The following is a 23,651-nucleotide window of genomic DNA, read 5'->3' as shown; positions in this document are numbered from 1 at the left end:
CAATGTAACGGTCAAACCCATTTTTCGTTGGTAAAAGAGTAACCCAAGAGTTGGCGGTGGGTAGTGATGACTAGCTGCCTTCCCTCTAGTCTTACACTGCTAAATTATGGACGGCTAGCACAGATAGCCCTCGAGTAGCTTTGTGCGAAATTCCCAAACAAACAAACCAAAACGATGACCAATTTCCCTTTTTTATCTGGTTTAAACCATTTTATTGGCTATCTTTGTAAATTACTATGAATAATGTTCTTTTAGTGGTGTCTTTATGGAAAACAAATGACAGTAATTTTTAGTTTCTAGACCTGTTTAAAGAAGTACTTTAAAACCAGGCCTAACTAAAACACTCAAAATATTTGGGAGTATATTCTTATGAAATATTTATAGGGTGAATGTGTTCAGATAGTTTATTGCAATGATTATATTCAAGCTCAGTTGGAAATAATTTAGGCAAATCATGCAACTAATTTCGGGGTCCGGCATGGCTAAGCGTGTTAAGGCGTGCGACTCGTAATCTGAGAGTCGCGGGTTCGCATCTCCGTCGCGCCAAACATGCTCGCCCTTTAGCCATGGGGGCGTTATAATGTTACGGTCAATCCCACTATTCGTTGGTAAAAGAGTTGCCCAAGAGTAGGCGGTGGGTGGTGATGACTAGCTGCCTTCCCTCTAGTCTTACACTGCTAAATTGGGGACGGCGAGCACAGATAGCCCTCGAGTAGCTTTGTGCGAAATTCAAAAACAAACAGACAACTTATTTCGATTTGTACAGGATTGAAACAATGATCAACACTATTTCGAGTTAAAGTTGATATATTAAGGATGATCCATTTTTTATATTACGTATACCAATTGGATCATTCGTGCGATTATTTTCAATTACACAAGTAAGTAAACTAGAAACTAAACTACTGATAATCAAATGTATCTACAATGAGACAATGATTTACATAAACAAGAAAGTGAAGGATAACAGTAATAATAATAAATATACTTGATGACATAAGCACAGTCTAAAACAAAGTTACAAGATATATAGCTAATGAATATAGCTGTGTAACTTCTGCAAAGCTCACTTCTTTGTTACTTAATCTTGAACGCAAAAGCAAATTTTATTTGTGTTATACTTGAATAAATATTATTATTAAAATCGCATTCTATATTTAATCTGAAGAGTGAAACGAAATAACAGACTGCAAAAATAAGAGCAACATATGTAATTTCGAGGGTCTTTGTTTATAAACACATCGATCAATTATAATACATTTTCCAATTATGAATACGTCATTCATATTTTTATAATAATTTCTTAATACAACGTTGAATTTCACATTTATTATCATTACAATATTTACAACTGAATGGTGTTTTTAAAATATTGCTATTTATTAAAACGAATAAGTTTCACAAAATAGCTGATTATGCAAGTTACCAAGTGTCAAGTCACATGTGGGTGGATGCTAAACATATAGACCGAAAGAGCAGCCACTAATAAGTCAGATCAGAACGTATTGTTATTCCCGCGTTGAATATATTATCAAATAGAATTGTTCACCGATGGTGCAGGTTATTCTAAGTGGTTGTAAAAATCACGTGATGAAGGGGGAACAAATTGCCGCCATATTGATTTCCCCGATGGATTGTTGCGACTTGCACAACGGTTTAGCCTTGTTCTGTTTGAGTTTTGCATGCGTTTTTTGTTTGTAAAAAGTATATAGCAGTGTTTAAACAGAATTAAATAATGTATTAAATTCTTAGATACGAAGTTTTAGAGCTTCTATAAACAATTTCGGAATTATATATGATTTCCCTTACTAATATAACATTAGTGTCTGTATTTATCATTAGAAATTAAAGGAACTCGTCTCGGAAGATATATTTTTGGAACGTTAACGACAGCCTGAACCTTTACAAGCGAAATTTATCGAAAAGGGTCGAGATCAACGGTAACTTCCGGTGGTGAAAAGTCTTTGCTGTCTCACCATCTGCACCGTGTTTCCAGAGTTGGCAGTTGAAATGCCAGTGCGTAGACAAGGTGGTAAGATAAATTAATAATTAACTTAAGAAGTTAAACTCACGTTAACATGTATCGACGTTAAATATACAGCTTAAATACTAACAGTTAGCTGAACCACAACCATAGTTAGAGCCACAGAAATCTACAGCAGGAGGAATATTAAAAGATTAATTACATATTTATTAATATTAATAATCATATAACATTAGCAAATTAGGCCTAAAATTAAAAATAAGAAACTTAGAAATCAAGGTTATGTTCAGAGCTTCTAGAATACAGTATTTTCATTATTAATGTGACACAAAGTAACAATCAACCGTGAGTCACTAGTTGTTACAACTTTTAATAGTAAGTCGATGTTACCTTTGAAATTGAAGTAAGTAGAATAACTGAAATTTTTCCGTTAATGGAATTGTTTATTATTTTTACTTCAGGTGTGATAGAGTGTAAAATCATAATATTTATAAGAAAATAAATTATTTTTATTAGCAATTGATAAGATCAACACCTTTTTACCGGCTCATTTATAATGTAGCAATAAAGTAATTACTTTATTATTAATAATTTTCATATAATACCAATCAAAATTAAGTTTCAGGTTAAGGCAACTATTAGTTGCTTAGGTTTTACTAAAATGACATTAAGGTTAATATGGCATATTTTTTCTTTTTATTTAATAAATGACCTTACACAAACATTTTTTTATTTAATTAGACACTTAACATTTTGCTTTACAGCTTTTTAAGTGGTTACTAAAACACAAACTGTACAAAGTTTCAAAAATTAAAGTAAGACTTTTCTTTTTCTTAGTTTTGTTCCATCAGGAAAGAAATGTGTATTTTAGGAGTCCCGTATAGCTTACATACATTAGTGTGAAAACAAACTATTTTGAATAGAAAAAGTATACATTGGTTAGTTTGATTTTCTTTTTATGTTTTTTTCTCTTTATTTGTATGTCACTGTTAGTTATATTTGCTTTTAAGGATTCTTTTTAATAGATAATAATTACTTGATATTATCTATCTTCATTTCTTTTAGGGTTTTGATAATGTGACTCGTATTTTTGAAATATTTTAGTTGTTTTGTTTTATAATGAATGATTGTTTAGATAAAGAAAACAATCAACAGATACTCATGTACCATGACATTATGGTACATTCTCATAAGTGTATGAAAATGAATTGTTATTTTGGTCAGTTATGACAAGTATATAACTAAAACTACCTTCTTTTTGTAAATAATTATTAATTATACTATATTTTCCCAACTATTTTAGAGATAATGTATACCTACAATTCCACACTTGCAGTTTTTGATTGACAAGGTACAGGTTTGTTTATATGTAATTACCTCTTTCCAAAATACATTAATGGAAGGGTATCAGAATTGTTGTTATGTGTTCTTAATTTGAGTTCTTTGTAAGTGGTTAAATGGAGTAACTTAATTTTTCAGTTTGCTTTCTAACATCCACTTGTTTTTTATATTATTATTTTATCTGACTTTGTCACTGATAATTTGTACGTGTGTTGGATGTGAAGTGGTTGGATAACTTAATTTAGTCTATAACCTTTCCTTATATTTTCTGAAATTAGAAATGTAAACAATAGATGTATGAGCCAAATGTATGTGATTCTATTATACATGTTTCCACTTTTGCATCCTCTTCAAATTCTAAAATATCAAAGGTTATACTAGTGTAGTTTGTGCTATCAAATTCTCAAACCACAAGACTGCAAACTTTTTAAGGAGATTAATCTCGTGTGTGAGAGTCTAATCTAGAACAATGTTACGTGACCAGTTATTAAAAAAAATCTTTCAACTAACCATTTTCCATGTTCAGTCATGTTTGTTGTTGGCATTGCAGTCATGGTTTTATTACACCAACTCAAGAAGCTACAGCCTTGACTAGAAATCAGTAAGTTTACAGTGTGCAAACTGTGCTGCTAGTAGACCTATATCTTATAGCTTCTGATTCTGTGCACTATGAAAACATACTTCTAGTTTGAAGAATCCTTTTGTGAACAGACCATAGACTTAGTGATGGGTTCACCACTCTCAGGAATAAATGGTGATATTTTTGAGAATTTGTAATGTAAAAAAATTTATTATCAGAAACCCACAATAAAAATTTCTGGAAACATAATGTGGATGCTACTTTTATCTTTTTACAATAAGGCACAAAAAAAGTTACTGTCTCATGGTTATATTTTCTTTCACAACCAGACTGTTAAGTGGAAGAAACAGAGGAAGCTGACAAGTTACCTTTCCTGGATGTATAGATTAAATAGGTCTAGAAATTTAATGATTTATTGGAAGCTGGCCAACACAGACAAACATCAAATTATTCTAACAGAGTCAAAAGAGAAATAATCTTGTGTCTATACAAAAGAGCCATTAATAGTTAAATTTAAACTGAGAGTTAGTTACAAACTCAACAGGCTGTGCAAGAACATTCATCATCAAGAACTGACTTTGCAGCAGTGCACTAAGAAGTTTGCTTAAAGAGGGAAGCAACCTAGTCAGTGAACATCTCAACAAACACATGTGAACATTGTTTTGTGTACCTGTTGTGCCATACAAGTAGGATAGTTTGGTAGACACTTAGATCAGTAATTGAAATAATACAAAGAATCATTCTGGCTAATAAAAACAGATAGTTTAGTGAGAGCAGAGCTATTTGTTGTCACTGGTAACCTAATTGACATGGACAGCTGTACAAGCAAGTCTATTGATGAAGCTGAAAACTGGAAAAATAAGAACAAATTTGTAAAAAAAAAATCAATATGTGTATATATAGATCTTGATTTAGACATTATTAATCTCTGTGCATTCATATAGATAGACATAAGCAGCTTTGAAAACAATTACAAGAGTTCTAAAACTAAAGGGTGTTCGGAAAGTCACTGTGCAGTTTTGAAAGCAGCAATAACAGCATTCATTCAGTCTGTTTCAAGCCAGCAACTGATAGCGGTGTTTTAAAACAAAATAAGAAGGATCCAGGCCTGTATTGATGCCAACGGGGGTCACTTTCAACATTGTTTAAAATTGTCATTCATATTTACTTCCTGTATTCTATATTGAAACATGCCTGTTAATAAATATATAAGTGCACAGTGTCTTTCTGAACACCTTGTATTTTTGAGATTTACTCCTTTGGAAAACTTGCCTTGTTAGAACAGAAGTGCATGCTGTACACAAGTTTTATTTTAGTAGTTTCCAGTTAGTGAACCTAGTTTTAAATCTCACATTTTGTCTCATTTATTCCACTACCTTATTCAAATGTTCTTGGTTTTCTTAGGTTTCACATGTGAGTAGACAATTAACAACTCTAAAATACTATAGAAATTGAAGACAAAGATCTTTTCATTTAGACATTTTTTGTTGCTGGTCAAGGGGTCATGGCCTATTATCTGTGTATTGTAAAATGCTTTATGGATGTTATTCCCCAAAGCAAGAACTTAAAAAAAGGTTCAATTTTGCATCTAATATTCAAAAACCTACCAGCCATTAAAAGTATGGATAGCTTGAATTTGCATGTGTGTAATCCAGATAGTCAAAGTCACATCTGCTAAATATAATTATATTACTTTTCAAGTACACCTTTTTGCATTTTATGTTATTCCAAATGTCAAACATGTTATAATCAAAATGTGCAGTTACAACTATGCTGCTCTTTAACCATAGTTTTGTTACAATCAGTGTTTTACCTCCTACTTCTGTAAAATTGTGGTTTTAAGATATCAATCTTTATTAAAGGTTAGTAAACTATACCAGAAAAAGAAAGAAAAGCCTTGTACATCTGAATAATAAATAACACAATCAGCCAATCTTTTAAGGAAGCCACTAGGATTTGGTTATGTCTACAAAGGATTCAGGTAATTTAAGTTCTAATGGAGTAAGTAGTTGGACAAGTTGATAGTACACCTGCCTTTCTAATGAGAATACCCATAATTTATTGTTGGCTTCTACCATTACTGACAGGCCTGTTAAGAATATATTTGAAGTTGGCATTAGATTAGCAGTTGAAATGTATGATTTTGGCTGTTTTTTAAGTTAGTATTTGATGAACAAAATTATGTATAAACAGAAAAGTTCAGTAACTAATTAATAATTATAATTAGGTGATAGTATAGAATACTAACCCTGATACAAAAATTGGGACATCCTATTCTGTTAGCACAAATCTTAAGCCGTTCTATAGGATATAACCTATTTATTTTTTTGCAGATATATTACTTCTGTCACAATATACTCTGGGATAAAACATTTTACACAAAATGAAAAAACAGCACACTGAAAAAAAAGTGTTTGTGACATTTGGTTAAATATATATACTTGTATACTATAAATCTATTGATGTATGTGTAATTTATTTTCTCTGCTTAGTTTCTTACAACAACCATTGTGATACAAAATAACATTGTAATGGTTTTACAGCAAAATATTTTATTTTTATGAGATTATTTCCAGATTATGAATTAAGATATTTCATTAAAAAAATCAAAATAATGTACAAGTCGTGTACATTAAGTCCATTTAAGTCCATTCTTTCTATAAGACTTTTCAAGAAAGCACTTCACTAACTGAAAAAAAAAACACCTTAAAATTTAAATACTGAATTTTATAATAATTTTTAAAAAATATCCACACATTTGTATCTTTGAGTAATTAAAAGTTGTAAAAACTATACATTGATAAATAAAATAAATTTGTAAACATATTTGATTTACTCTAGTCAACTCAAGTATTAAATGATATTCTTTGATAGTTCAACTTGCAATGCATTATTAGGTTTTAATTTTTTCTCAGTCTTCTAAATATTGTGAAACAGTATATTTTTGTTTAAGCTGATGTGACCCTGTTTAGAGGATATAGGAGACTTATTTTGAAGAAAGCATAAGAGTAATATAAAAGTCAGTAGCTATATATGTATTTGGAGACCACACAGAAAGGCACTCTAGTCATTTGGGAGTTGGCTTTGACTCTGTTATAAGGTTATTGTTGCATAAATTGTAATTAGTTTTGTTTAAAATTTTATTTTTTTATAACTGACTTGTCACAGTACTTCAGTTATTATCACAGAGTTACTTTGATGATGTATTCTGTTAAAAAAGGATCATTATGCCACAGAAATCTGTGCAGATAGAAAACAGTTGCCTTTAAAAATTATTTGCAATAATAACAGATGAAATATTTAAATGTATTGAACAGAGATAAGAGTACTACCTATGAAAACTAGTAGGAAAACATTAAGTTTGTGTTATTCATGCAGAGTCTGAAGTAAAGAAATTAATCATCTGAACCACAGTACCATGAGGTGTGATAAATATGAATAAAACTTCTAAATATATCAATTGAAAGTCCTCTGTTGGTGTTGGTTTGTTACTGAAAGTTAAGTTCTTTTAAGTATAGATCCAAACTGTGATATTTTGAAAGATTAGAATTTCTTATGGTTACCTCCTACTGTCTATGTTGTGCAAACATTGTGTGGACAAGGTACTGTATTCTTGTAGCTATCTGTGGTAAGGTTACTACCATGCATTTCTTAGAATCATCTATTATTGTGTACATTTTACTTACCTTATTATGTCAAGGTTCAGTTTTCTTGCATCTGATCAACTTTTATTCAGTAGACTGTGTGGGAAATAAAAGGTTTAATTCACTTCAAGGCTACAGAATGACCACTTAGTAAAAATTTAAAACTATGCTAAACTAATAATTTACACAATTTTTAGGACAGCCTTTAAGAAATGTAACAAAAATTAGTTATATTTTATCTGTAATTCATGTAAACTTAATGAAGTTTAATGTTTAATGTTAGAAATCGGTTCCTAACTGATTTTCATTTTACTATAAACTACAAACTACTCAAATGTTAACTGTAATATCTCGATTAGTTTAAACTAATGTTGAATTTAGAAATGATTTACGTATAATCTCATGCCACTCTGGTAAAGTAGTATTTGTACAGTTTTTATAATAGAAATTCCTGATTATTCCTGCTGCTGGTTAGGTTTTGGAGTATTCATTAAGGTTCACTACAAAATATACATTTGTTTTTAATTACAAATCTATAATAAGAAGTATAGGAAGGTCCAGCATAGTGGATAAAAAATGCCTCATATTTACCTTTGACCTTTTATTTTAATTTTTCCTTCTTGTGCATGACATTTTCTGGGGTCCTGGTTAAATAAAACATACATTTTACAGTTTAGTGTACTGTGGTGTGTATGTATGTATTTATGTACATCACTTGCTTTTGGTTTTCATTTTTTAATTTTTGTAATATTATGGTGTTGGACAGATGTTGAAGTCTGAGTTTCATTTTTTGATGACCTTTGTTTCTCTCAGTGGTGTTCAATTGGTTTGTTCATTTGTTTTATGCCATTGTTCTACCATATGATTTTGTTTTTCTTCCATACTTTGCAGTAATGTACATCATTATCTTTTATTGGGGTTGTGTGTTTTATACAGCTTATTGTTATGATACATAAATAAAGTGTTCAGTATTTAACTAAATACATGTACTGATTCAATGTTTCAGAAGCCCACCAGGCTTTGGAGCTATTAGAAGAATATCATTCCAACTTAACCAGTCCTCAAGATAAGCAACTGAGAAATGCTATTGAACGTGTTATTAGAATTTTCAAAAGTAGACTTTTTCTAGCCTTGTTAGGTAAGTCCGTGTAACTTATTATGATTCTAATATTTAAAACAAAAATTTTGCACAATAATTTTAAGACTAATGAAAAAGTAGAATTGAATAATACTTTGAATTTCCCATACATTTTAAATAATTGTAAGAAAACAAAACATTTGTTGTTTGTAATTGTATCTTAGAGTAAATGCCAAGGACACTATGTTCATGTTAAAAATATTTTAAATTGTTCATATGTTTTTGAACTTTTAAATGTTTAAACTTGTCAGGAATTGAGAGTATATAGTATTATCAAATATTGATCAGTGTGTCTTTATGTGTATCAACAGTTGAAATAGTCATTATTACATGATATCAGAGGAAATGTTAAGGTTCAACCTATGTTCATTTGCTCTAATTTTTAATTTCATTTTTCTCTGAGACTGATTTTCATGTGTGTGGTTTATGTAATGAGTACTTGTTTGAATATTGTTTGTGAAAGTCTCTTAGCATCTCCTGAAGTAAATATATATACTATATATTTTCTATTGTGGTCATACTTTGACCTTCTGGTGTATAAAAGTGCAAATAAATCTGTTACATTTGTCTTGTCCTCCTTAATTTATATAAACTTGTGCTTGTTACATCCTTCTAGTTACACAACGAGTTCTGATGTTGGAAATTTGTAGATTATCAGAAATTATAAACATAGTTTTTTGTTTTTTCCATAAGAACATTCTTTATAATTCCCTTTGTTTTATAAGTTGTTACCATTTTATATACTGCAGTATCGTTTTTCCAAACCTGTCATAAAGTACTGAAATGTGAATATCTGTGTATCCGATTTGTGTGTTTAGCACGTTGTTTGTATACTCTACTAGTAATAGACGCAGTTGCTGTAAGAGCTTTAGTAAGGGTAGTAGGCCCAACTTATCTGTCTCTATTATTACCAGTGAACTAAGCTAGGAGTAGCGTGCAGGCTATATTTTGGTCACTGGAGCAGCTATATACAAGCCTGTGTTAGATAAGGCCAGTTTTCTAAGTGCATATTTTGAGAATATTGTATGTGACAAAAAACTTCAAGGATCTTTTTTGTAAGTATATGTGGATGTAGGTAAATGCTGATAAGTATGAATCTATTTTATAATACTTTAAGTTCTTTTTTTCCTGTTATAAAAGATATCAAAATGTAAATGTCCAGGTTTTATCGTAGTAAGAGTTGTATCAAAAATCATTATTTTGTGAAGTAAAGCAGACTTCATATTACAAAATATTTTTATTGTCAAATTCCTACAAGATAAAGAATTTTGTATTGATTGTTTAATTTGTGCTTTTAATCTCAGATGTAGACTACAGTGTATTTTGCCATCCATTTTAGGTCATCCAAATTAAGTAGTGCATGTTATTTACATTTTAATGGTTAATCTTTGTGAATTGTTATTGTATGACATTGGATTAACATATTCACTCTTTTGATTCTCATTGTCTCTAACAATGTTAAATATTATCACATAACTAATTTTATTAACAAACAGGATACTGTATCTTTTAAATATACTAAACTATTAAACTTAGAGATTTTTGTGATAATCAGAATAAATTGGAGCCTTAAGTGTTAAACAGCTGATCATGGAGTTATGAGTTTAAGACCTAATGGATTGTCAGCTTATATTGTTTCTGAAGTTTTCAAATACATTTATGTTATGAATTACAGTGAATTCATTAGCAAGGAAAAAATATCAACTGTGACAATTGTTGAGATACCAAAGGTGTGCAACATTATGTGACATACAGAATCTTTCAGTGACAATTGTTGTGATACAGAAAGGTGTGCAACATTATGTAACATTCAGAATCTTTCAGTAGAATTACCTTCTTTAACTTACTTCAGCTCTTAGACAAAGCTGTGTTCTAATTGCATTACATGGTTGTCTATTGTTTGATTGAAATATATTTTAAAAACATGTGAATTCTATGTATGTCAAGCATTTTACTTTAATACCTATTTATGTGGTGTAATTTATTTTAAAAAAGATATTTTGATGCTAAAGTGACCGTAGTTTATTACAGCAGCTCTGGATTAATGTGGTTTCAAGCATACAATTTTGTTTTAAGACTGGAAGCAGAGATTACAGTTTCAGTTCTTTATATGTGATGAAACAGAAACAGAACTGTTTGTTGCAATCGTTGAAAACAATGAAAAATCCCTTTAAAAAAATGTACAATTGGCTAATTTGTACTTTACATTTCATTAAACTAATGTGGAATGTTTGAAGTTTCTGTAAATGTAATGCACTTTGAATTTAAAGAGATTCCCGACATTTGTATGATACCTTGGTAATAAGTCACCATGTCTAAAAATAACCAAACTATGTCTTATGTTTAAAACAACATATGCATATAAGATGTATATATTGTTTAAAACATAAAGTATGAGAATCAGTGATGATGAGAAAACCAACTTGTAGAGAAAAATATATATGTAAACATATAAAGTATGAGATAGTGACATACTAAAGATAAGCATGTGACCTCTGCTAATTTGGTAAGAAGGGATGAGTTAGTGGGGACGTTTGCCTTCTCTGTTATATCCTACAATATGTGCATGTAATATGCTTCTGTAGTGGTCTGATTGCTGTTGTATCAACAACCTCCAGATGGAGTAACACATGTAGTGTGGTCGCTGAATCGAACAGTAGTGTTGTTATTGTGGCACAAACTGTCAGAAGTCTTTATCAGATAAACGAGTCTCAACACTTGTGCATCTTCTTCATTCTTACATTTTCTTCTGTCTGGAAAACTGTTCTTCAATGTTTATATGATTCTGGAACTTTGAATTTATATAAGGACACAGGTAGTCAGGATGCTGCTTAGGTTAAAATGACCTTAGGAAATGTTGAAATTAGGCATACCTTTGAATAAGCTACTTTGGATAGATCTTATTTTTTATGTAGTTATTCATGTAGTATAAAAATATTTTTCATTTCCATTTGATTCGATAGTCATAATGTGAATAAGAAAAAGCTTTGTTTGTATTTTTGTATTTAATTTGTTTTATTTATGTTCAGAAACTTTCTTGTCAACACTTCATATACTTTCATATACATAACATTTTTTTTTATAGGATTGGTGTGGTATAATATAAATGTTTTCAGATGATGTTCTAAATCAAGTTAGGTTATTTTTATCGGTGTTTGGGTATTTGTCAATATAACATGAATAGTGATGTCGGTTATGATTGCACTGGCATTTTTCATTAGGTAATGCTAATGTTGTATTTACAATAGGTATAATACGTTATGGTATGAATTATAAACTTGCACATTTATTTTCATTTAGACATTTCTTTTTAGCTTAGTAATTTATGATATGGATAAAGGAAGTTAAGGACCTTTCCCCTCGAAGTTCTTGACATGTCAGTGCTTTTACATATAAATTAGTACAATTTAGTTTAATTCAGAAAAATAAAACAAACTGTTAGAAAAAGAATGAGTGAGTAAGACTACAAAACCTGGAAGAGAGATCTGGTAATTGATCTAAAAAAACAGAAGTCAAACAATATAGAAATTATTGAAAATGAACAATGGTAAAATATAATAATAATAAAAAAAACTTTGAAAATCAAATTAAAACAAAGACTTCGAAAGATTGTTTTTTTCATTCCTCCTTGTCTGTATTTGACACGTTACTGTTTAAATTGTCAAGTTTCTAGCACTAATTTTCTCATAGTACAACAAAATAATGTGTTGCTTATGGAGTAGGAGGTAATCCAGGCTAAAGCTAGAAGCTATCACCACTTTTGGGAACAAAATCTTTGGCATATAATTTTAAAAAAATCATATCATGAAAATATTTGTCCAGAAATAAAAAAAAAAAAGATAAAAATAAAAACACATTACAGTATCATTTAATTTTGTCTTACCCCCACACCCTACTGATTAGATGCACATAATATTTAATTACCATATTTGCATACAATTACTGCTGTTAGGATTTAATTTTTTGTATTACCATCTGTGAAGATACCAAAAAGTAGCTATAATATCTGAACTGTCCATGAAAATCTAACACTGTTAAATTTAATAAAATAAAATATGTTAAACATAATATATCGTGTTTAACAAAGTTAAAATAGAAAATTCAATAAAAATAATTATACTTATTAATGAAAGTTATTAAAAAGTAATATAACTAAACTAATAATGTAATATTATGTATTTGGAATGTCACATGTAGTTCATATAACTTAAAACTAATGGGAAGTAAAACCAATGGTGGTCAATAGACAAAGCCATATATATTGTGGAGTGTAGATGTGAAACATCTAAAGTTATAATCTTTAGCAAGAATATTATTCAATTTTCCATAGAATCAGGTAGTTCAAGTTTGAAATAACTAGGGGTCATTTGTGACTGTAGCAGTAGAAGTTAGTCTAACAGTTACTTATGTTGAATAACTAAAACTCAGATTGAATGGTAAAACAGTTCTGTTTGTTTGTTTTGGAATTTTGTGCAAGGTTACATGAGGGTTGTCTACACTGGTCATTCCTAATTTAGCAGTGCAAGACTAGAGAGAAGGCAGCTAGTCATCACCACCCATCTTCAACTCTTGGGCTACTCTTTTACTATTGAATAGTGGAATTAACTGTTACATTATAATCCCCCACAGCTGAAAGGGCAAGCATGTTTGGTGTGATGAGGATTCAAACCTGCAACCCTCAGATTATGAGTCAAGTAACTTAACCACATGGCCATGCCGGGCCCAGTTAGTTGTGTTGAATAACTAGAAATCTAGGTTGAATGGCAGAACGGTAACCTACATAGAATATCTAGAAAACCAGTTTGAATAACAGACACTGTTTGTGTTTCCTCAGTAATAGGAGTTTCCCAATTTATATGTTTTGACTTTCAGTCTGATATAGAAATGCCTATATTTAATAACTTGCAACTTGCAAAGCATATTATATTGAGTGGTAGGGAGTTGTCTGTACTGAAAACAAAACCTGGCAACTGTCAGTTAGTAAGACACAGTGATGAGTAACTGCTGGAAGGACTATAGTTGAATTGGTAAACATACCAATTTAAACTGGAACTTTTGATAGTTTTTCAAAGCTGATTTTCTGTCTTTGACTGTGGTATGTTAAAACTGGTAATCTGAAACACAGGGGACACTGGGAATAGTTCTAACATTTTATTTATCTTAAAGAGAAAAAGATACCAAAAATATAACTGAATATAGTACTTTTTGATATTGTGTTAAATATATGTATGGTATGCTTCATCAGTGAAGTAGTTTATATATGAATAAAATTCATAGCTGGTTTACTATTACTGTTAATTCAGAGGTATCCTAAATAAATGTCAGAGTGTTTTGTTTGAAATAAAAATAGTCTAAGTTTTACTATAAATTTTGTATTGGAAAATACATATATTATTTAAAAACATAAGTGTATAAATACAACATTAGAACAGTTTTGTTTTGAAATATAGGATAGGTCTTTTAAAATTAATACTTATTGAAATATGTGATCAGTTATGGGTCAGTGGTCTTGTATTTACAAATCAACGTTATAGTAAGAAGTGAAATTAATATAATAATATGTAAGGTAAACGCTGCTTAAACATAAAGATTTATGAAGACTTATTATGACAACTACAACTGATTATTGCATGACTCATTTTCTTGTTGATTTTAAGCTACCAACTAAAAAACTGGCAATTCTGGTTCTTCACCACAGGGTAATGCTGAATCATGAAATACTTGTCATGCAAGTATGAATCAGCATGAGAAAGGATAATAATACAGCGATAAAAATGAAAACAACAACAACACAAAAACTTTAATTTTAGTAAGGACTTAATAAGTAGACATTTTCCTTTTAATAATTTCCGAGGGAAAATCACGTATACAAGTTCTGTGGTGATTTGAGTAAATAATCAATATGGACAACCATTCTGATGGTGAAAAACTGGTTCGAGAGAAGTAGGTAGAGTTTGTTGTGTTGTTGTTTTTTTCACTTGTGCTTCAATACTTTTAAGTTAGTTAAAATAGAGTAAATCTCTATGCATCTGGTTATTCACATGTAATGTTCATTGTACGAGATTACAAGCCAGGAGCACGTGATTGTCAGGAGGAATGTGTGCATCATTTAACTTTAACCGCGTTGAAACACTTTTTTTTTAAATTGTTTCTGGTCCACATGGATTTTTTTTCAATCGCGATACAAATATATATTTGTACTCGGCAAACAACGCACACACTACCACAATCTTCCTCGTGACCAAGTATTGTTCATTTCATCACGTGACTAAACAAACAGAAAAATGTGTTCGATGGTTTTGTTAGTTTTCACGATTTTTCCTTCCCCCACGTGCTTTTTATGCACGGTCCACTGGTTGCCATGACAACGATTCGGGTTAGAAATCCCAGGAAAGATTACTTCAGATGCTTCTTTCACTTGTCACCAGAAATATCGTTTATTTACTGCAGTTGCCAGGTGAACTGAATCACATATTTATATGCTGTTTATCTTGACAAGTGTGAACGGTTAACGTGGTGCATTTATTATTACCGCTGTTATTCCACTATAAGTGCACCCTTTTGATATAGTCAATTTTGTACATAGGCACGTGCTAAATATATTTGTGTGGCCTTGGAACGCTCTAGTATTTGTGTGATAAATTAGACGCATGTAATCATAAGTTTTGATGACGAGAAACCTACATGAAATAAAAATGTATCTCTGAACGTATGGTATGGGTATCAATACTTTTACTGATTAGCAGAGAGAACAACGTTTCGACCTTCCTAGGCCATCTTCAGTTTAACATCTTTTAACAAAGTGTTAAAACCCATACCAGCCGTTCTGAGATACAACTAATCATCATTCAACAGCCCGAAATGGCCAGGTGGTTATAGCACTCGACTCGTGATCCGAGGGTTGTGAGTTCGAATCCCCGTCACACCAAACATGCTCGTGGGGGCGTTATAATCTGACTTTCGATCCCATTCTTCGTTGGTAAGAGTAGCTCAAGTGTTAGCGATGACTAGCTTCTTTCCCTCTAGTCTTACACTGCTAAATTAGGGACGGCAAGCGCAGATAGCCCTCGAGTAGCTTTGCGCGAAATTAAAAAACAAACAAACAATCATAATTAAACAGATTTACTTATGTTTCCACATTATTTTATTTGAGCTCTATTTTTACCCCGCAAGTTCCCATAATTTGGAGAGCACAAATTGCCTTGCGGTAATTTTGTGGGGAATTCACCAAACAAACAGGCCCCTCATTTATTTCGCATTTTATTTTCGTAGCTAAACTTTATTCGACGCGTACTAGTCTACCAGTCTATCAGCACGTTTTGGGCAATGATGGATTTGGGATTTTTATCCGCTGGAAAGTTTAACAGGGTTAGCTTTGGCACATCTGTTGGGAAGCTGAGTACCACAAGCGTGGAGTCCCCATTTCTCGTCCCACCTTGGGTATTCCCTGTTGCCAGCGCTTCTAGAACCCATGGAAGATGATAGATAACAACGTATTTTGATTAACGTGCTGGCGAGAAATATTAATGAAGGTGATTTCCTATAGGTAATAAATATTCATGAGTACAATATGCATCAGCTGTCTCTTCGAATCACGCAAAAACGAAGTCCACGTGCGTCTTTAACCAGCAACAAATCATCACACTCAATAAATCTGATACAGCATGTGTAGAATAAGAGTAGTTTTCCATATTTAACTAGTTTCTGTAATACTGAAACCGTATTGTAAAAAGTTTGTTTATAATTATGTGTAAAGCTACTTTATGGCCTGTCTGTGCTCTGCCTACCACGGGTATTGCCCGGCACGGCCAGGTTGTTAAAGCACTCGACTCGTAATCTGAGGGTCGCGGGTTCGAATACCCGTCATACCAAACATGATCGCCACTTCAACCGCGGGGGCGTTATAATGTGACTTTCAATCCCACTATTCGTTGGTAAGAGTAGCCTAAGAGTTGGCGGCGGGTGGTGATGAGTAGGTGCTTTCCCTCTAGTCTTACACTGCAAAATTAGAGGCGGCTAGCGCAGATAGCTCTCGTGTAGCTTTGCGCGAAATTCAAAACAAGCCAAAGCTAGAAATATATTTTTTGGATTGGCATACGCAATTGTACTAGCAGAAAACGTAGTATTCAAACTTCCTTGAGACTCGTTGTGTTCAGATGGTTAGGGCGCTTGACTCGCAATATGAGGTTTGCGGGCTCAAATGTCCGTTATACCACACGTGCTCGCTCTTTTAGCAACAGGTGCGTGGTGATACGACTGTCAATTCCACAATTCTTGGGTTAAAGAGTAAGCCCAAGGGTGGCGGAATTTAATAACGTTATATTTGTTGAAGTTTCAGTCAAACAACACACGGGTTGATCTTTAAGATATATCTTCACGTTTCTAGTCTTCTATTCGTTAAGTAAAACTGTCGTTCCTTCGCAACAACTTGTGGTTACTAGACGGAAGAATGGTGTACTAACTGTACAGAGAATTGGGCCTACCTATCATTTAGCCCCTAAGAAGTAACCTTTGTTTCTTGTCATGATACATATTTAAAACAAACGAGGTGCAATACACGGCTGGACATGGTCAGGTGGTTAGAGAGCTCGACTCGCTATTTCCCACCAGACATGCTTGCCCCTTTAACCTTGGAAGAGTTATAACGTTACGGTCAATCCCACTATTCGTTGTTAAAAGAGTAGACCCAAGAGTTGGCGGTGGGTGGTGATGACTAGCCGCCTTTCCTCTCGTCTTTCGCTTCTAAATTAAGAACGGCTAGCACAGATAGCCCTCCTTTGCGCGAAATTCAAAACCGTCGTTATTTAAAACAAAACTGAGAAGAAAGTGCACACTTAAAAATGAATTTTGTGGGAAGTACTGCACGGGAGTGTGATAATATAAACTGTAATTATTTTATATATTAAAAGTGGTATTTGAAAAAATACGAGTTTTTTATTTTAAGAACTCCTATTTCTCACTGCTACATTTAAAAATTACATGGATAAAGGTATTATCAACCTCTAACGTACAGCCCTAGTGCATGCAGTTCTCTTGTGAGTACTTTTATTCAAAATTATATTATATTACAAAGAAATGATTGTTGTTAATATTATAGTTATTTTTGTAATTTAAAAAAAAATTTGAGTACTCAAAGTGTGAAATTTTATTTGTTTTATTTGTGGTGCTATTCAATAGATGGCGCTACATCAAACATTTCGGTCACATACATACATATACACGCACATAAACGCTCTACGTTCATTATAGTAAAAAGATGTAACCATATTATATTACTATGACCAGTGAAGGGAGGAAGTGACCATGTGATACATTTTGTGTAGTTCACTCAATAGCTTAACTTTTTTTCTCCTGTTAAAAAAGGTTAAAATACCATCAGGCTCTTTGTCACCATTGGATGTAGGACCATTGCTTCTTGAACCTGCTTTTTTTTCCAACAAGTGGTTAATCTCTCTTTTTTTTTTTTTTAAGAGCCACAATTTTTATGCATCAAAATGTTAAAATTTTGCAGCTAGCAGTTTTAAATTATGTACCATAAAAATTATTATTTATGCAGTAGAAAAAAATTATGCATTTCTTATGGAGGAAAGTTTTAAATGATTAACACAATAATATTTAACAGGATATTAGACAACTTAAATAAATGTGATATGAAGGTAGCAGGATAGGAATATTTTCAGGGGGGGGCCATACATTTTTTGCTAAACCTGTGCTTTGAAGATTATTCTACTAACCTATGTTAACACTACATTAAAAAAATATTTATGAATACTAAAAATACATAAGATATGATCAAGTTTTTGGATAAAACTTGCTATTTTATTTCATGGGTGTTAATTTTTACCTTAATGTAACTAAGGGATTTGTAAAGTGTAGTCTTGTTCTTACAATGAAATGAAGTATAATGAGAATTTCCTTTAATACAGAGAGTTGTTTAAATTTGTATATTTTATCTTCTCATTGGACATGCTCATGGCGTATGAGTACAGAATTAGAAACCCTGACTTTCTTGTTAATATTTAGGTGAAATATGGTAATCTGTAGTTACAGATAATGCTTAAAATCATTTTGTTCTTGAAGGATTATATTTCTGTGTTTTATGGTTACTCATATAGTTGATGGACTTTCAAAGGGGGTACCAATAGAAAGGGGAAAACAGTGAACTCAAGTTATTGCACCATAGGTTTTTTTTTGTACTGGAAATTACATTATTATAGAACATCATTGGTGGTGAAAGAAGGAGCTGTAAGATCTAGGTATTAATCCTTCTGTAAAGTTTTAAATATGTTATATTAAAATGACTTGGAAGATGCAAACAATAATTAATTGCTCCTTTGGAAGAGTATATAACAGTCCTTTCCAACAGAAAATATTCATACACTCATATAATAATGTGTTCAGTTGGGGATTCATAATTTACAAGATGGAGATACTCCAAAATAATATGGGTCAACTTTGGACCCCAGGACCATCTATAAAGAGAATTACAACAAGTCATATCCCAATCCATGGTAAACAAGATTAAACATTTTTTAACGGATAATAATTCACAAATAGTGGTAGAAGCTACCTATGTGCCCCAGACAACAAAAGTCATCATAATCGAGAAGGATTTCTATTTGGAAACAAAGCCAACAGGGTATGTGTTTACCAGTATAAGCTTCCAATTATATCTCATTTTAAACTATCACTTCATGCTATTTTATTTGAAGACCTCCAGGCAAGCAGCCAGATGCAGTACCTGAAATTTGTTCAGGCATGCTGTCTTTCTTATACACAAGGTGGAAAGCCAACTGGGAGAAGTGGTGTGTTTTTGACGTTAAAGCATTACAGTGGAACCTTTTAGAATGGAAACTACACTGCAGAACTATTGTAAAGATGCACATTTATCAAATAGCATGTCACATGTTAGAAACAGAATAAACAGCCAGAAGAAAAAGTGGAAACTTCCACAGTAATGTTTTCTTAAATCCAATGACAATAAATGTAATAGTTTCTGTATTTTGTGTTACTAAACAGTCTGCAATTTAACCAGAATAAATAACAGTATTTTGTTTAGTGGATAAGATCTTTCCTAGATCCAAAAAAGCATAAATAATTTACAGGAATGAGTAGGGTGCGACCTGCTGAACATTTAGCTGTAGTTGTAAAGGTGATAAAATTGAGCAGCTTTTTGTGATAGTCACCATTAAACCCAAGCTAAATATGGTGAGCAGCTTACTTACACTGTTTACTGCCTCCACCATTGTCCTTCTTCACACACCTTATGTGATTAGGGACCTCTTTCAAAATATCCTGTTTGTACATGGATGTTGCTGTTTACTTCAGGCATTCATTTGCATTACTACCTTTGTCAGGGATAATTCAGCTAAATATTGTTTGATTTCTTTTATGGCCTACAATTTTGATAATAGGTATCCTATTATGATCATATTTATGTCTGCTGCATTAATAACATTCCAAACATTTTGTGACCTTGTAGGTTAGTTTCAAAACTGATGCTTCTGATATATGTAGGGAATTCAAAATGATAGATATAAGCATTTTTGAAGAAAACCAGTGTGTTCTCAGAGAAATTTCATAAAAAAAAACAACTGATAGCCAGAAGTTGGTTTTCAGCAAAATTTTTCTTATGTTAACCTTTCAAAACCCCATATATCTTCCGAAGTACATTTCTCTTTCAGGACTGCCCTATACTATACAGTTCATCATAAGATATGTGACCTTCTGGCAAATAACTAATATTGAAAAAAAGTAAAAATTAAAGCAGCAATCAAATAAAGTTGTAAACAGTGTCAATAAACTTTCAATTGTTCAGTTATTGAATTGTAATATGATATAAAATTACCTGCAGTGAATAAAGCACAGATAGCCATTGTATACTTTGCAACAAACAAGTAAATACACTTAAACTTTTTGTGCATTTTTTCAATAGTTGTTAAGTAATATTAATGACAAGTTTAAATTTATTTGTTTCTGTATTTATGAGCTACGAAATTTAACTGATTCAGTGACTCAAAGTCAGGGAAGGAAACTGCTTGGGATTTCAAGCTACCTTACAAGAAGTTTAGTTTTATAAGTTTCAAACAAATAATTTTACATGCATATTATATCTGTCTGTGTGTATATGATTTTAATTGTGTGTCTAATTTAAATTATCCCTGTAACCTGGTGCAGTAATCCCTATATAGTGGCTTTACATATCAAGAGAAGGGATACCTATCTGTAGTATCATGTTTGAAGGTGTTATCTTGTTTTCTTAGTGTGTGTTAAGGTAATGTTATCCACAATGTTGTCATTTGGCTGTATGACTGTATGTGCCTTCATGAAAGTTTCCTCAATTATTATAATTGTAGAATATTTGGACCTATATTGCTAAACATATTTTGATAAAATATGGTAAGATTCTACAAAGTATAACACACTCTAAACCACATATCTGAATAATAACTGAGGACAATTTTTTTAATGATATGAAAAAGAAAGGGACTGTCAATTGTTATTATTTCATATTTTTTCCAGTTTAAATAACATTAATATACATGTTCTTATCACGCATCAGCAAAATTTATATTTGTAAAAGAAGTGGCTACATGTTTTGTGAATACCCTTTGACACCTGAGATGCTTGCTGTTTGATATATTGCATTCAATGCTCTGTGTAGGTTCTGCATGATTGTGTCATATTTTTTATTATGTGTAATTCAGATTTGAAGTTCATTATTACATTCTGGAACCTATTTTCTATCTAAGATAAATATGCTGACATCAGAAGTTAAACTTGTAGTTTTATTTTACTTTGTGTCAGTTGTTTCATGGATACTGTTTCAATATTTCAGGGTTAATTAGTGTTTTACTTTATTATTTTTGACATTGCTTTGTACAAGCATTATTTTATGTCAGCTCCATAAAAGGTTCTGAATTATAATTTCATTGGTTGTTCATATAAAGTTTTTCTCTTTGTATTTAATACAAGACTTGTAGATTTTATAAAGAATTTTTTTGTAGAATGGATGATATAGGCACCTTTTATACCACAGTTATTAACAATATTTTTACATTGTTGCATGTGAAAGGAAGTTATTCTATAATAATAGTCATTTGTTATATAAAAAGGAATTTCTAGTGATGATAAACTGACTTCAATGTTTTTGTTTTGGAACAGTTTTAGCTTCACAGTATCTTTGTTTGAACACGACTTGTTTAATTATTCAAAATTATATATGAAATATTAGGTTTTTTAATGTTTTTATATTCATTACAGTTGACAAATTGGAAATTGATATTGTATCAATATTTTTGGATCTGAAAATTTTGGTTTATAAATGATTGAATGAGTTGCTTAGTATCTGACTTTGATAAGCAATGTGCTTCAAACATCTGTTTTGTTAAAAATGAATTAGGAAGAGAAAGAAATTTAAGAAAAATTAGAACCTAATAAAACTTAATTCTTGTAATGTATTAACTAGATTCTGTAGAATATACATCTGAAAGAAAATGATAGGAATGCCAACACCTTGTTACATGAAATATTATTTATTTATTTGTTACTGAGTAAATATGAAAAAACAAAAGACAACTATTGTGTGCAGTATGTGCACATCACTGGATAGGTGCAAACTGAGTAAAGCCAAGTAAGAATTAAAGAATAAACCATCAGTACCGTTACCATTATTCTAGAGAAAACTGGTCGAATGTGGGGCCCACAGTATGTATACGAAATAATTTTTAATTCAAAATAATTGTCACACATCTCTTGTCTGGTTGTATTATGTAAAAAAGTAAACTTGTTCTGAAGTCAATGTATCACTGAAATCCAACCTAAAATGATTTATTTTTGTTTTTTAAACATTTTAATTTATTTTGTTACTTTGGTTATGAAAAGTTTTAGGATGTAAATGTGCATGTGTAATAGATCCTTGCTGTAAATTCATACACAAGATGGTAAGAGAATCAATATAAAATTGAAATTAAATGTGTAGTTATGCACATAGTTTATTTTTGAGTTATTGTATGATTTTAAAATACTGAGTCACAAGACACAAAGAAAACAGAAAAGAATGATTGGTTTTGATCGAGTAGTTAGCATGCTGGACTCCCTATTTGAGGAATTGTGGCCTGTATCCTACTACTGCAAAGAACATGGTCTGTACTTTGAGGCTATGGGTGCTTTATAAAAGTGACTGTCAAATATCATATTTTTTGGTCAGACAAGAGATGACGGTATGAGTTTTTCTTTCTTCCCTGTAGTTTGTCAGTTCAAAATTAGGGAGGAATATATGTGCACATAGCCTTTGTGTAGCTTCACATGTAACAGAAAACAATATAGAGACTGCTTTTCCTGTAACAATCCAGACAAAAAAAGCAGTTTGAAAAGATGAAATAACTTTCTTTGAATATATTGGTATTTAAAATGGGGGTTGGATGATGACTTCAAAAGGATTCATTGCATATTTTCAAGCCCTTCATTAGGTATGGGACTCACAGTCTGAGAACATCTGAAATTTATTTTATGGTTTATTTTACAAATTAAATATGAGTTACTTGACATAACAATGAGATCGAAGAATTTTGTTATTTAATGTGACAAAAACAAACCAACAAAAACTGACAGAATGAAAAGATTTATTTAAAAGAACTATGAGGTCAGTAGTTTAATATGTTATCACAGAAATTATATTCCATATTATAGAGTTATCCTGTATACTTAAAAGTTAAGAAAGTATAAGGAGCTAAAAACAGAACTAAAAGTAAAATACAGAGCAATGGTTTGCCACTGTTAATGTGGTAGAAAAGTACAAAAGCTCATATACACCTCGATATGTTGTCATAAATATAACTTTGATTTTAAATGTAAACCTACCTTTTTGTTCATCCTCTGCTTTATTACGGTGGGTTCTTTTGTTTTACATGTGTTAATGTGAGGCTGATGACAAACAGATCTTATTTTTGCTGTGAAGTAGTG

General features: G+C 31.4%; 1 protein-coding gene across 8 annotated transcripts in view; it reads left to right on the top strand.

The window, feature by feature from the left end:
• The first annotated feature begins 1,570 nt into the window (after window positions 1-1,570).
• Window positions 1,571-23,651, top strand: part of LOC143256625 (disks large homolog 1-like) — a 230,050-nt gene continuing 207,969 nt past the window's right edge. For 3 of the 8 annotated variants that reach the window (XM_076514077.1, XM_076514073.1, XM_076514074.1), the window contains exons 1-2: window positions 1,627-2,032; window positions 8,556-8,687. In XM_076514077.1, the coding sequence (XP_076370192.1) occupies window positions 2,011-2,032; window positions 8,556-8,687 (154 nt within the window). In that variant the 5' untranslated portion in view covers window positions 1,627-2,010. Of the gene's footprint in view, window positions 2,033-5,767; window positions 5,887-8,555; window positions 8,688-23,651 lie in introns of all 8 variants that reach the window. The other 5 variants (XM_076514075.1, XM_076514071.1, XM_076514070.1 and 2 more) reach the window with 4 other exon arrangements.

The sequence above is a fragment of the Tachypleus tridentatus genome, chromosome 7 (genome assembly GCF_004210375.1).
Source record: "Tachypleus tridentatus isolate NWPU-2018 chromosome 7, ASM421037v1, whole genome shotgun sequence".
In the NCBI taxonomy this organism is placed as follows: Eukaryota; Metazoa; Arthropoda; class Merostomata; order Xiphosura; family Limulidae; genus Tachypleus; species Tachypleus tridentatus.
The sequence above is the reverse complement of the archived record's forward strand: the minus strand, read 5'-3'. Positions and strand labels throughout refer to the sequence as shown.